A 16,140-nucleotide genomic window follows, 5' to 3' on the forward strand; every position below is an offset into this window, starting at 1 on the left:
CACTATTCATTAAACAACACCAAAACAACAGTTTGAGGTTAATTCAGTTGTTATCTGGTTGAGAAACTAGCATTTTTGGATTATGTAAAACAGGTACCGGTACGCCCATCAATTCAACCCATCATAACAGAAGCTTGTCATGCAGATTATTGCAATGACATCAAGGCACCCAGGGCACCTGAGGGGTGTGCGACGTATGCCGCCGCACACTCCAACCTTTTGGAGGGGCATAAAATTGACCATTCTTGAACCATTGGGAGATTACTGATACCGGGGGAGGGTTTCGGTTAAAAGTTAAAAATTGAGTGATATTTAAACGTTGCTCTAGGTCCCTATTTTTTATATAAACTGTATGTACATAATTGCCTTCATTGTCTCTTTATTCACAAATCTCCACACCACTCCCATACTTTATAGAGATATTTTTAACAGAATTCATAGTTCATTATTATCATTAAACAACACTTCTAGAGAAACAATAGTAGCCTAAATTAATTGACACATCAAATACCAGCAGCACGATAAACATAACAACTACGAATCACTAGATGATACTGTATTCACTTATTTGATGACAGTGGTAATATTGCGTCGTGTTTACTTTGTTAGTCAACAGACCGCAGCGCTCATTGTGGCAATAGTTAGAACTACTATTTGGAAGGAATCCCAAACGCCATATGTGGCATTAGATCCTGATGCAGCGCAGTGATTACTGATTAGTCAAATTTTTCCATGTGGTTTATATGGGAGTTTGGACTGATATCCACTGAGTAACCGCATAGGACTACTACCTGTTGCATGTTGCGTCCATTATCACCCATCCTAAAAATATTGACCTTGCTGACGTTTACTTGACACATTCAAATGTAGGAAATATTTATTTTATTATTATTATTTTTATTTTTTACTTGAAAATGGGAGGAATCGGTACCAGACTCCTTATGGACCAGCCCCCACTGGTGGGTTTAGAGCAGATAGTTCTCGAGTAGAGATAAAGCCCACTTCGCAAAAGAGATCATTTTTAGTTTTCTAGTTAGGTGAACTCAAGCTTGAGCCGGACTCATTGTAAACAGATTTATTCACCACTACTCAAGCCAGTTCATTTCCCACCTCTATGTTGACAATCACTCTTGTTAACGTAGTCAAAAACTGAAGTAAAATCAGTTCAACACTTAAATCAAAATTCATATCCAAGGGAAAAATATTAAAAAATAAAATTTGTGAAAACTTACCATTGGAATGCATTGAAGTGAAAGTACACCAGTCCCTGTCCATAAAGGAAGTTTGCGTCTTTCCAATAGTCTGGCTTCAGGTTGAAAAACTTCTGATACGCAGACATTGCTGAAACAGACCAGTTTCTTATTGTTAACTGTCTTTTACATGACACTTGCACATTTAACTGTTTGATGTGTATTTTACATGACAAAAACATTAAAAAATATTTGGAAGATACAAAGAGTAATGTTTAAGAATCTTTCAGGAGGAAAACTAGCCAAAATCCAAAATTAAAACCACCATACACAAGCCTTCAGTTGCCTGCACGAAGCTCTGGTATGTTGGAGTGGAAATGTACTCGTGACAAGCAGGAAGAGACTGAACAGCGAGCACTGTGTGGAAATTCCTATCACACATGCACAAGGGTCTTCCTTCACTGTTGGGGAGGGCAGGGTGAAACTCTAATCATCTTACCTAAGTTACGCAAATCTTTTTTTTTTGTTTGCCTGCTGTTTCAATGCTGTTCAACACAGTTTTAATGTGATAACGTAATAAATTATAACTGATAGACTATAATCAACCGCAATAGACTAAATATTTCCCAAGACAAGGTGAAAATATGTAAGTTACATTAAAACTGATCTTCAGTAGGATATTTTTGTGACAACAGATCATTGACTTAAGGAACATTACTTGGTCCATATTGTTAGTTCTTAGGATTTTGCAAATCTTTTCATTTAGGAATTCTTTCAGTAAAGAGTTTTTTACATCCATCTGTTTGCTGTTTCTCTAAGAGTGAAATGCGATAGAATTAACAAAAAATATTGATTTGGATTAAGAGAAACACTCGGCTCTGGTATGTTAATGAGTCGGTGCCTCAGTCGGTAGTGTCACCGGCCCAAGGCAGCGATGTTGTGGGTTTGGATCCAGGTCACTGCCACAAATATTTTATCAGTACAGTTTACCTTTGTACTGTACTGGCTCACCCCTTGCTTTGCTGAGAAACAATTCACGCATGGGCAGTTAGTCTATGTGGACGGGCAAAAGCAAGGTTAAATGAGGCCGCCCACCTCTTAAAAAAAATGTTTTGGGGAAATTTTCTTGTGACGAGCAAGAAAGTGCCCGAGCAGCCAGCACTGTGTGTAAATTCCTATTGCACCAGTTGGTAAAATTATCTAACAATTATAGGTTAAAATAAAAATCTGATTTTCCTCTTGAGAGTTTAAAAACTTGCTAAATGTTTAGTATTAGTAGTAGCAGTGTTCTGTTGGATTCTGGTAAGCAACAGTATCAATTCAGGCCATACCAGAAGCATACTGGGCATCAGGCTTATCAGCAACTGATAATGGTTAATTGGGTCACACTCCCTCTTTGATGTTACTGTATAATGCCACTCTTATATATTGGCTGGAATACACATTTGAAAGTGGAATAGTGGTTTTTGAAGAGCAATAAAAGATTCACCGTGTATTTAACATCTTTTAGATTTAAGAGTTAGTAAGTTCAGCACAGGTTTTATGACAGAATTAATGGTAATTCCCTTGTTGTCATTTGAACCCTACATATTTTGGGGTTTGTTATAGATACTACAAATTGCTAACAATATTGCTTATCCGAGGTGATCCCAACTACATTTGTGGACAGGCTTTGGTGAAAAAATAGTTGGGTGTGTGTCCTAAGCCGTGAATTGTTCACCGATGCACTAGCCAGTACTTTATTACTGCTGCTCGACTAAGTTTACACCAAGAGGGATGAGAGAGCCCAATCACAACAATTTGTCTTTAATATTAATACAGTATTATAAATACTAATAAAAAAGTGTGGTATTGTAGTTCAAAAATTCTCGATAATTTGCTACCAAATTTCACGCCAATCACTTGACGTTTCCATATTTTATTTGTTTACTTGTAACATTAATTTACAATAGGGAACTTTCCAATTTTCAATATTAAGCAATAATTACATCCCAATTATTCCACAGAGAAGTAAGGTACAGAGGAAACTCGCTTAAGGGACGACCGTGTGCTTTCAGCCTTAGTATGTTGTGTCGGAAATTTACATATGAGTATGACGAGTAAGGAAGAGCCCCGAGTGGCAAGCACTCTGTGGAAATACCTATCGAAAAGGGCACAGGGTCTTCCTCCACCGTGAGCGTTGTAGTACATGATGGCGAAAGGGGTGGTGTTGGGCTTTGCTTTAGAAGACCAGCAGCACTAGTGCTAGACACCACTTAAGTGTGCCATTGAATGTTTCCTTTCTACCTTACTTCTCTGTGATTATTCTAACAATATTGGAAAATGTACCAACTAAAGGGGAAATTAAATCAAACAACGGCTGTCAGGCCTAGGCCTACTCATTATCATGATTTTATTCTTGTAAATACTGTAGTATTTAAGTTGTATCGTGACGTGATATCATAACAAGTACGCTAATAAAATATGTTAATGTTGATCGATTTGGTATTTAAAGAGGTATTTTTAGTTAAACAACAATATCATGTTGTTTCATTTCTATGTATTTGTTGTTAAAAAATTATTTTTTGTTAATGGCCTTTCTAGTCCCCTTTAGAGTGAACTCAATCAACCGGCAGCAATAAAGGACCGGCGGCGGCCGCGCCGATGTACAATACCCAGGCTAGTACACAAATCCTCCTGGGTTCATCACATCTGTCCAAAACTATAGGCACAACTAAACCACTAACTTGTCTGTTTAACTTTTATGGTCGAAAATCCCAATAACTCTAAACTTTTAATAATTGATTCCTTAAAAAATATACTTTCACCAAGAAATTATTTGACAAAAAATTACCATTCTGCAAATAAAAATAAAACATGGATGGCTAAAATAATGATAACATATAGGTAACATAAAATATGTACCCTAAAAGATGTGTGACGGAAATTATTTTTTTTTTCAAACAAGAACTTAATAGAAACTCCCTAAAAATTCTCAGTGGAATGTTAAATAAACATAACACCAAATGGAAGGCGAGTTATAATAAACATAGTTACGTAGTTGGTTATATCTATTTTGTATATAGTTGAAGCAAATTTATTTTACATAGATAGATTCAAACAAAACAGAAATGATTAACAGCATTTCTCACATGTAATCTTATCTTTTACTAACTATTTCAATTATTTCTCATCCAACTATCAGAAATTTTAGCTTTTATAAAAATGCAAATAGTTTTGATAAAAAACTCCTTTTGGTTCTGTCAATTATTTCTGCTCATTCGATGCAATCTAAAACCTCAAAAAACGATCAGTTGTTGGTTTTATGATCAGCGCGCTCTGGATTTATTTCACCATTTTGCTACTTATCCGTTACAAGGAATTAGGGGTGTTAGGGGTGTATGAGTTATTAGTAGAGTTTTTACAAATACTCAAGTATGAGTTGTTTAGTTTGAGAACAATCTACTACATTATTAAAATGACAAAGCCAAATTTGTAGTCATGGCTTACAGGTTACTAGCTAAATAATAATATAGGCATATGTAACATCACATCACACTAAAGCTTACAGTGTGCAGGTTTGCCGAAAATTATTGGTATGAAAAAATTCCCTAAGGGGTCTGCCTCACGGGCAGATTGTCTAAGAGCTTCTCTTAAACATGTTTTCAAAGTTAACATTATATATTTAATCAATAATAAACAGCTTTTCAATGCAATTAACATCTTTTTGTTTAATTTACACCAAAGTATAAACTAGCTGTTTGAAAATGTGTTTGTTTGATTGTTTCATGGATGCTTATTTTGTTATCAAACAAAAACTGCTACACTACACAGGAAAAGGTGTGGGAAAACAACATGCCTTGCTACGAAACTACGAATCTTGTAAATTCTCAAAAGAGCATTCAATCAACATTTTCTTATGTGGCGTTTCGTGTCTTGACTCCTATCGCTGAGGTTGAAGCGCTTGGACTACACTTGGCAGGAAAGAAACGGAAATGAAACAGACTGGAACTGTATGGTCAAATACAATATAAGCTCAGTCTGGAATTACTCAAGCACTTAAGCTTGCTTACTTAAGTATATATGCACTTAAGCTGTATTTAACCCTCCGAGCGTCACTCGTCAAAAAATCGACGCGCGAACATCGTTTACGGCAAAGGCTCTATGACTGACTGAATCAGATTGAACTGGATCGAGTTAGGTATCGTTCTTTTCGTTATATTCTTTGCTTTCTCCAGAGGTCTGTCTCTAAGCGCTTTATGTTCTACGAGCCGATCGTAATTGTAGCAGACAGCTGACGTGCGTATCTGTAAACAGCTAGGTTACCCTCGGACCGATGACTGATGTGTTTTATTACGTTTATCATTGTTTTAGTGTTAAAAATCAAAAGTAGTGATATACGTGGTGCATTATAAGAAGATTTAAGTGATTTTGAAGGGCTGGTTGATGATCCTGAAGAAGTAGGTAGTGATATTGATGTAAATTATCAGCCAGATTCCTAGCTATGGTTAGGCTATGCATTCTTAGCTAAACGCTATGTAGGCTACTGAAATCTGTTTTTTGCCCATAGCTTATTTATTTGCAAATCTACTTCCTTATATTATTATATATTTGTAATCCTCATAAAATTTAGAACAAAGTGGCTATTTTCAAATATTTATAGGCCTATAATTTATACAATTTCATTGAGCGCGAACTTATTTTTATTTTTATTTTTCCAAAATATTTCTTTTTTACCTAAAAAATTTTGTTGAAACAAATGTTCCTTATGTTTTTTGTATAATATTGAAGCCCATGATTTTCCAAACAAAATGGTATATAGAACAGTAGAATTAACATTGTTTTAAGCTTCTCAGATCCGTTTTAATAAAACCTTGCAAATGCGCCAAAAATAGGCGGACATTAAGGCCTAAACTATGGACACTCGGAGGGATATACTCCTGTAAGAAATTGCAGTTTCCTTTCTATATGTCATCTAGGGTAGCCCTAATGCCAGAATTTGTCCTTTTTGTTACCTTTACTATTCCTGTCTGTTCCGTCCAATTCCTTGTCTAGTGTAGTGAACCTGTAATAATTAGCTAGGTTAAGTACCTTTAGAGTAGTCCTCAAGCAGAAGATGGAAGTGACCGAGCTTGCAGTACGTTTTAGGATCGATGCTGATCTCTTTGATGTCAGATTCAGAGCTCTCCGTTGCTTTATTGGCCGATTCATCTTTCTTTTGCGTTTTGTTCCTCTCTTTCTCTTCCTGAGCTTGTACAAGCATCCGTTCCAGATATTTCACTGCCTACAAAAATTACAGTTTTACTGACCAAAGAGTAGTTTGCTTACTTCACTGGTTAGCGTTCAAGTCAGTAGCATCACAGGGAGAATAAAGAAAATGAGAAATGTGGAGGAATTAGACTCTACCATTCACATAGCTTACGTTGCAAAAAATGTTGTACAAGCATATTTGTTTTAAAATATGTAACGTAGTGTAAAGAAAAAATACACCACAATTTTGTATATAAAATTATAAATTGGCTTATTATAAAGGCTATGTTAGAACTAAACAGTTCTCCCCACCAGTTAACCTTCGACAAAATAAATAAAAATTCCCTTTTAACAATCGTAGACAAAAGGGTTTCACTCACATAATTTGAATCTGTCCAAGTATCTAAAGGAGATTTGAATTCAGTGAAAGCACACTGAGTTTAAAATTCCTTTACTTTGGACTGATTCAAGCTCTAAAATGTCCATAGCCTCTGTTACATATTGTATAGGCCTACTCCAGTCCTATATTTAGGTGTGAGGTTGCTACCTTTTAAAAGAATGTTGACTTAGCATGTTCTAAGTAGCCTTTACTAAACACAAACAAACCAGACATGTTTCATTAATAAAATAAACCACTACTTTGTAGTTTCAAAATTGCAAGTGAAAAGGTTATTTTTCCCAGATTTATAAACAGTAGGTAGTTGATACGCTGATTAATAAAAAAATATACTATATATTACCTTTACAACCAGCTCTTTCTTCTTGCTCTGTTCAGGCGAGTTTAGTTTGAGAAATCCAAACTGCCGACTGGAACAAAAGAAAACAATTTATGGATTATTACAAATCTACTTTGACTTATGATTTGACTTACCCGGATGAATTATTTTTGCATACAGGAAAGATATACAGTACAGAATTTACAAAATAAAATTACGGAAAAAGATAATACGGCCAACCTAATTACAGTGGAACCTCTTTAATCCGAACGTCCACTAATCCGAACGCCTCATTGCTATACTCTATATACAGTACAGTAGTTCTTTATTGGATACTGTATTTATTGGTAGGCCTATACATATTGTAATTGTTTCTATTGTAATGTAAAGTACTGTTTATACCCTGTTTCCTAATGTATTAAATAAACAATGTATTTTACTTTATAAAGCATTTTTCACTTTTCTCTAGTAATTGTTATGTAAAAACAACAATATGTTCTGTAATCCAAACTATTCAATAGTCCGAACTACCTCCGGTCCCAATTAGTTCGGATTAAAGAGGTTCTACTGTATTATAGTTATCCAACTCAAGGTTCTTGGGAGTCATTTGGAGTAGATTTAATCATTGCTTATGTCTGTGACAGAGAAGAGGCCACCAACTTCACAAGACATATATTTTTTTTATAAAGGGAACAGTCCAAACCCTGATCTTGTTACTATCTTACGTCGGCCTTTTGTTAGATATGGCATTATAAATCGATAGCCCAATGATAAATGGTGTCTGTAGCCTGAAACACGATCCCGCTTTGAACCTTCACAGTTGGAAGCAAACACTATTTAACCGCACTTGGTTATCCAGACAATCAAGTTTCATTGAAAAATTATCAAAAATATAAACTAATTAATCCCTAAATGTTGACTGACTACAGCTTGTTGCAAAGAATAGGAAATTTAAAACCTGCAGTGGCTGATCAAAAAAATTTGATCCGCAACCATAATTTTCCAGCAAATTTCACAATAGGTTTGTACTGTGTGTGAGAATAAACATAGACTATTATTTTAAAGTGTTATGTTTCCGTTATGTGATTATTATCATTTACCCAAATTTTAAAACCACCAGTTTGACACGATCACAGGTGACCAACTACCAACCTGTCGATAATGATGTCTCCATGGACAGAGGGAGATGTTCACGATTTTGCCGCGGCCGCTGATGATGATGTCCCCGTAAATGCAGCCCGCGGGAGATGTTCATGATTTTACTGTGGTCATGGGTGACGGCGATGATATCCTCAAGGTCACAGCTCACGGTATATGATCACGATTTCGCCACAGTCGCGAGTGTCGAGGATGATGTCCATTTGTTGCAGCCCGCGGGGGATGTTCGTGATTTTGCCACGGTCACGGTCACGGATCGATACCTATCATGGTTTTTTTTTTAAGAGGTTGGCGGCCTCTTTTAACATTGCTTTTTCCCATCCAGCAAAGAAAGGGGTGAGCGGGTACAGTACAAAGGTGAACTGTACTGATAAAATGTTTTCGGCAGTGACCAGGATCCGAACCCACGACATCGCTGCCTTGGGCCCGAAGTCCGTGACGCTACCGACTGAGCTACCGACTGAGCCACCGACTCACCAAACTTGGTTTAGGGGAGATGTCCATGATTTCATCCGCGATCACGGGTGTCGATGATGATGTCTCTTTGATGCATAGGAGATATTCATGATTACTTCCGCGATCGCAAGGAATTTCCACCACGGGGGAGGGCCGCTCAAGTAATTTGGCCTAGGGCTGCAAGTACCCTAAATCTGGCACTGGACCCTCAATATTGCCAAATGGAGGGAAAAAGCAGGGGTGTAGTACTCGGATAGACCATAAAAAATGCCACAAAAAAGGTGTCAAGCACAATTTTGAGGTAAGGTTCCTGCTACAATAGGCCTACAGTCATTATCGTTATCCTTTACCATGTAACTAAATCTGAGCCAAAACCCTATACTACAGTATTTAAAAAGCACTGTCAGTAAGATACAAAAATGACATATCTTAAAATGAATTGCACCAAAATGATGTACGAAACCGGCACTAAACGCAATAGCAACGTTCCCCGCCGAGTTCTAAACTTAAAATAATTATTATAGTAACCCGCAGCAAACGTGATAAATACAGTCTGGGTAGAAATCTGCCTCTTGTTCCTCTTTCTACCTAGAAATGGCCTGGGCCTCAAACCATTGGCTAGTCCCCAAGTAGATGGAGGGTCGGGAGACAGGTTCCATCATAAAAAAATATATTGGAGACCCTCAGCTCACTTTTCTTTAAAGTACCAATTACTGATAAACTTGTTTTCTAGAAAAAAATTGAATTTAAAAAAAGATTTTAAAAGTGTTTTTCTACTTGACAAGTAATAGTAAGTAGGCCTATAGCCAATCAAAATAAAAAAAGTGTAAACTCTGCTATATTGGTGGTGTTGGTGGTGAACACAAGAAATATAAAACTGTAGGCCTACCTAAGTTAGTTTGATGCTGAAAGACTACGGTACGCAAAATAATCCTTTTGTATGAGTTCAAAAATGTTTTGTTTGGTTAAATGGAACTAAGTTACTCAAACGATATTAACATAAGTAAGAGTTATCAAATTAAATATGTAGTTATTATTTAAAAGTTGAAGCAGAATGTCAATGCAAATGTACTGTAAAGATAATTGCACTTGAATGACTTTTGAAGATGAGTCATTCTGATGAAGCTATTATAGGCCTACTGCTTAAGTAATTTGTCAGTATTGTGATTTGGTTAACTGATTCAAAAAAGAAATACCCCTGCCACAGCAAACCTGCAGACTAAGCGAAATTCCATTTACCAGTGTTTGATTTTAAATTAGGTAAATTTTAAACATAAGGTTTAACGAGGTGCCTAGGTTTGCTGCTACAGGGAGGTTAATAAAGTGTGTTTTAGTCAAATATGGAAATCTTAGTATAAAATAAATACATTTGCCAAGTTTGATAAATATATACCTACCTAACTTATACAAACAAGCAAACTACAACAGTTTACTCATTCTCCATAAGAATAACATGGGAAATTTAAATTTAGGCTACAATTTATTCAATTTTCTTTGTAACCAAAAACCGCACAAAAACACTCTGATATCTATACTAAATTATTTGTTTTTTAAGTGCAATGGTCTTACCACTAGTAGGCCTAAGTTATTCGTGGTTGGTTCTTACTTACCCTAATTATTATCGTGGACCCTTCAAGGCTAAATTATTAATATTTAGTTGGAGCTGGACTCCACAAGCGCCCCTCGAGTGTTTAAGAGGTTAGCGGCCTCTTTTACCAAGCATCTGCCTAGATCCACCACAGGGGCCTGTGCGTGGAACGTACCCAGCAAAGCAATGGTTGAGCCGGTACAATACACCGATAATAAAGTAGTGGCAAGTACTATGATCCGAACCCAATTTCACAGAACTACTAATTAATTATGAGGGCTAGGCCTAGTGATTAAATTTGAAATTTTGTCAATCAGTAGGTAAGTTAGGGCCTAAGTTACCGTTATAAAATAGCCTAGAGGAACCAAGTGTTACCTAACATTTCACTTACCACTAATTTAAACATGTTAAGGTATGTTAGGTAACCTAACTTATTACAATTTAAGTATTTAGGCCTATGTTAAACTTGAAACTGATTAGGCCTAAGTTAGGCCCTACAGTTTTTTATACCAACTTACCTACCCAATCTAAGGTCCATTTTGATACACATTTTGCCAACTTAGGTTTGGTTTGTTTAGGCACAGTTGCTTTGTTTTTTTAATCAGGCCGTTTCAAGTTTAATAACTTTGCCTAACTTAACTTAACTTAGCCTATCTTGGTTCCAAATTTAACACTTGTAAGCTAACTTACTTAAGCATTTGTATTAGCCTATTACATTTTCGATGTCCAAATTGGGTGGATGTCATAAGTTAACTGTAAACTAATTAATTGACCTAACCCATGATTAAGTAGGGCCTATCGCCTATGTCTTATGAAGATACGGTACCCATAAGAAGTAGGTTACAGAGAGATGATGACCTAATTTTTATTCTTAGGATCCCATCTGGGTTGAACTTGCAATATAAGCACGGTAAGTAAAGGGGTATGACTTAAGGTGAAATAATTACACCCATTCGCGATGAGGTTTTTAAAATAATCCTAAGTTAAAAGTTTCTTTTCACACCTAACCTAATAGGACAAGCAGACAACACCGTGGAGGTTACGCCCCCTCGAATTTGATACAAACTAAATAAATAGAGGGAAGGGAATCCGTGTTTTATATACATCAATATCATAAAATAAAGATCAAAATATCACTATGTAAGGTAAAAACATCACAATTTATGTGCCTTAGTAAAAAAAAGTAAACTTAACTTAAGTAGCCATTTCTCCGTACCTGTCAAGTTCCGATAAAACTTGCAGTTCTTGGGGCGTTAAATTAATTTCGTCAGTTTCTTGAGCCATTTTATACACAATTCACTAAACCATCACAAATAATATTCACTCACAACAAAACACAATAGTAAACACAACAAAAACTTCAACAAATCCAAACTAGTGAAAACTTACTATCGATAGTACTATCGATAGTATCGATAGTTTGAAAATATCGATAGTTGGTCGATAGTATTATACTATCGATGAGACTATCGATAGTTTTTTTTACGTTAAATTAAGTAAAGAAATCATTATCTGGTACTCTTACATTTCATTGTTTGTCTGTTAATGCATACCTATAGTTAATATTATAGACTATTTTTTTTAATTCATTATAGAAAAGCTTTGGTAGACAAGTAGGCTACCTTCTCAAACATTTGAAAGCGGGGGCATTTGCTAATTCACTACCGGACTTATGGGTACATTTGCCTCGTGGGTTTTAGCATACATAGTAGACACCGGTATACGGTATTTTCCTTTGATCTATGGTTTTAGATTGTCATAAATATTTATATATATATATATATATATATATATATATATTATTTATGCTATGTGAGTAAAAAAATATTTTTGTAGTGAATAATAGAAAGAAAATAGTAAGAGAATTTTTCTTTTTTTATTGTTGTAACCCTTAAAAAAACTTATTGTTATTTTATACAAATGTTGTAATATTTTGGAAAAAAAAACATAAAGGGGGCTCCAGGGCGTCACTCATAAATTGTTAAAATTAATAATCTGATACAGCTTTATCTTCGACTAGGTAGAAACCATTGTTTAAACTCATGCAGGCAGGATATATACAATATTATATGCATTAAAATTCCATTTGAGTGACTATCGATTGTACTATCGATAGTATCGATAGTTTTTAAAAAACTATCGAAAACTATCGATAGTGTGACTATCGATAGTAAGTTTTCACTAATCCAAACTGACATTTCTATGGCTAGACGACAGACAGCAGCCATATCAGCTATCATCAGCAGTTTAGACACGTTCTCTCTGGGATTCTGGAAAGAATATTTATGAAGCTGCTTAGTTAAATTAAGTTTTAATAAGCTATTTTTAGAGTTTTAAGTTAACTACGTAATTCCTAACTAATTTCTAGCCTTAAAACAATAAAAAGTAATTTAATAATAGTCTTATATTACAAATAAGCCATTTGTACTTTCCAGAAACCCAGCCATACTTCACAAATAAGAGTATGAATGACCTTTTAGAGTTCAAGCATAAAGCATTTTAATTAGTTATCGGGACAAAAGATAGAACACCCACACAATATTTGAAAATTTCTAATATTTTTCACATTTCCTAAAAGTGCTTTTACACAATGAAAGAAGTATGCCAAAAAAATTTAAGGAAGTTAAAAACTTTCCAAAAACTTTCTTGAGTTAGCTCTCCAGTGTCCTCTGTTCTCTGATGTTCTATATGTAACTTCCTTAAGGATCTTAACTTTCCTTAACTTTCCTTTTATTTGTATCATGGAATTAATTCCATGAATATAATATATAAAAAATATAATATATCCAGAAAAATAATGAAAATCTATGATTTCCTATTATTTTTCCAAAAAAAACTAGGCAACTCAGGCGTGTTTAAATTCCTATTTAATGTATTCAACGTAGTGAAAATCAACAATAATAGTAGAAATAGTATTAACTTTTGTTTCCTTTTGTAATGCACTTTTCATATTACAACTTAAATTTATATTTTTCTTTAATTTTTATTCATAAAACTAACCATTGACCATGATTAAAAAAGGATGCTTCTAATTTGTTTCCCCTAGTAGCACAAATATGTATTTTATAAATATTTTATATATTTAAAGTTGTATTTGATAGAACCTCGAATAAAATATATATATAATATATATTTAATAATAGTTTGATATATTCAAATATATATTTAAAATATTACCAAAAAGCAATGCAAAATATAAATTAAATATAAGTTTTTAATATATAAAATAGATTCATAATATATATTGATAAAACAAGTATAAAATCTATAATATACATATTTTATATGTATATTTTTCCTATTATATATTTAAAAAAAATTATGTGTTGAGAATATTTTAAATATATATATAAAATATTTTTGAAACTATATTATACATTTAAATTATTTATAAATATATTTTGAAACACGTCAGATATTTTTTATTAATAAAATAATATTATATTTGTAGAATATATAGCCTATAATCTTTTATAATTAGCAAATAAATAATTTGCATCTTTTTGTTTTTTATAGTGTCTATCAATTTATACATGCATTTTTTGTATGATAATTGCTATTGTGAAAGCGTTAAAATTAAGTTATAATAATACGTACTCTGAATGGTGTCACTCTATCATACACGTAAAGAAAAAAATAGCATATAGTTAAAAGGCAGTATACATGTTCGACAGCTACATTTGGGTCAAACGAAAAAAAGTGTTGATGGGTTTTATTTTTTTTTTAATTGCAATATGTGACAATGAATGTGATCATAGAAATCTCGAATGATTGGCTAGAAAAGGGTGCTAGTGACTGGCGACCTTTTAAGAAACTAATTACGGTGGTATATGACGTTCTAAAAATAATTATTTGATTTACATATGCCATAAATTACATAATATTTGTCATAGTATTTAAATTAATTTTTGTATTTTACTGTATTTGTATTCGTGGAGACTACTCACTATTCACTACAGCACTATTCAACTCAACTACTTGATGCCAAAACATATTAACAGAATCATATTATACTGTAGTATCAAAAATATTTCAAGTATGCTCATTGTTCAACATTTTGAAATAGCAACATATGCCTAGTGGCACATCATTTTATAGGTTTTTAAATTCCTAACAAATTTGTGATTTACACTTGCCTTGTATCTCTTTTAGTTTTTGTTTAAATAACAAAAAACCTAATTTTCCTATATCAAATGCATGTTATTTGGGTTTAACACTAAAGGCTCCATTTCATTAAGTGACCACGTCAAACCAAAATAACATGCATTTGATATAGGAAAATTAGGTTTTTTGTTATTTCAACAAAAACTAAAAGAGATACAAGGCAAGTGTAAATTACAAATTTGTTAGGAATTTAAAAACCTATAAAATGATGTGCCACTAGGCATATGTTGCTATTTCAAAATTTTGAACAATGAGCATTCGCAAATTTTCAACAATAAATCTTTTTTGAATTTTTATCATTTTAAATAACCGTTGCTTGTAGCATATCAAAGTAAAGCTAATTTCATAACGAGTAAGAAAATCTAACCAGAGAAGCGGTAAATGCATTGGTATAATAAACACAAAGTATTAAAAAACTATAGATTTTTTTCAAAAAAAGTGCCGCCATTTTGAAACGGAAAAAGATATTTAATTTTTGTTTTCGCCAAAATGTTTGTCTATCAAATACCTTTAAAACGATGTATAACATGACATATGTTTACATTTGAAAATTCCGAAATTCGAACTAGTGACCCTCAGTTTTTGGCACACCCTATATTGGGAAAAAGTTAAAAATATTTTTACGTTATTCCTTGGGTCGATTTAGCGGGAAATAATTTTATTTCATCCTTGTACGTTAAGCCGTTTTTCCGTAATCAATTTGAGACACCTCTCGTGAAACACCCTGTATACAGGGTGAGTTTTAAATGAGTTCCCCCCCTACTTTTTTCTACATTTCTTAAGATATCATCTCCGGACTACATCAGATCATTGTAGAGTGGTAAGTACTTCATTTTGACTGGGTATACATTTTTTACCGCCATCTTGGATCCGCCATATTAGATACAAAGTTTGTTTTTCAAATGTAAAGGTAGGGTTGTGACCCATTATTTTAAACAAGAATTTTATGCTGATTACAATGCCGCAAATAGTTTTTAAAAATCTTGATCCGTTCTAAAGTTATGACTTATGAGAACTTTTTATAACTTTTTTTAGCCCATTTTAACATTGTGCATTTACAAACTAAGACCATAATCTCAAAATAGTGCTAGATAACGATAAGTATACACCACCATTCATTGTCGACCTGTTTTCACTTAATTATGACAGATGTAATTTTTTCGGTCGCAATCTTGGATTCGCCATTTTGAAATGAGATGAATTAATTTAAATATGAAGGTGGTGTTGTGACCCATAATTTCGAGCTACTGTTTTATGCTGAACTTAATGCCGCAATCCGTTTTTCATGTGCATCTTTGGTTTTTAAAATATTGAAATTTTAAATAAGAGAATATTAATATTTCATCAAGAAAGCTTTATAACAATAAAATAAACGGATTGCGGCATCGAGTTCAGTATAAAAAAAGTAGTTCAAAATCATAGGTCACAACACCACCTTCATATTTAAATTAATTGATCACATTTAAAAATGGCGGATCCAAGATGGCGGCCGAAAACATTACATTCGTCATAACCAAGTGAAAATAGGTTGACAATGAATTTTGGTGTATACTTATCGTTATCTAGCACTATTTTGAGATTATGGTCTTAGTTTGTAGATGCACAATGTTAAAATGGACTAAAAATAAAGTTATAAAAA

At 33.7% G+C, this 16,140-nt stretch overlaps 1 protein-coding gene across 1 annotated transcript in view; it reads right to left on the minus strand.

Annotated features, from left to right (window-relative positions):
• LOC129005105 (lysine-specific demethylase 6A-like) overlaps nucleotides 1-11,699 on the minus strand; it is a 109,051-nt gene extending 97,352 nt beyond the window's left edge. The window contains exons 1-4 of the mRNA XM_054433911.1: nucleotides 11,554-11,699; nucleotides 7,160-7,226; nucleotides 6,261-6,453; nucleotides 1,233-1,341 (exon numbers count right to left, since the gene is read on the minus strand). Coding sequence (XP_054289886.1) covers nucleotides 1,233-1,341; nucleotides 6,261-6,453; nucleotides 7,160-7,226; nucleotides 11,554-11,621 — 437 coding nt within the window. The 5' untranslated portion in view covers nucleotides 11,622-11,699. The remainder of the gene's footprint in view (nucleotides 1-1,232; nucleotides 1,342-6,260; nucleotides 6,454-7,159; nucleotides 7,227-11,553) is intronic.
• Nucleotides 11,700-16,140: the final 4,441 nt, after the last annotated feature.

The sequence above is a fragment of the Macrosteles quadrilineatus genome, unplaced genomic scaffold (genome assembly GCF_028750875.1).
Source record: "Macrosteles quadrilineatus isolate MER2022 unplaced genomic scaffold, UCM_ALF_1.0 Scaffold_16__1_contigs__length_3527350, whole genome shotgun sequence".
Lineage (NCBI taxonomy): Eukaryota > Metazoa > Arthropoda > Insecta > Hemiptera > Cicadellidae > Macrosteles > Macrosteles quadrilineatus.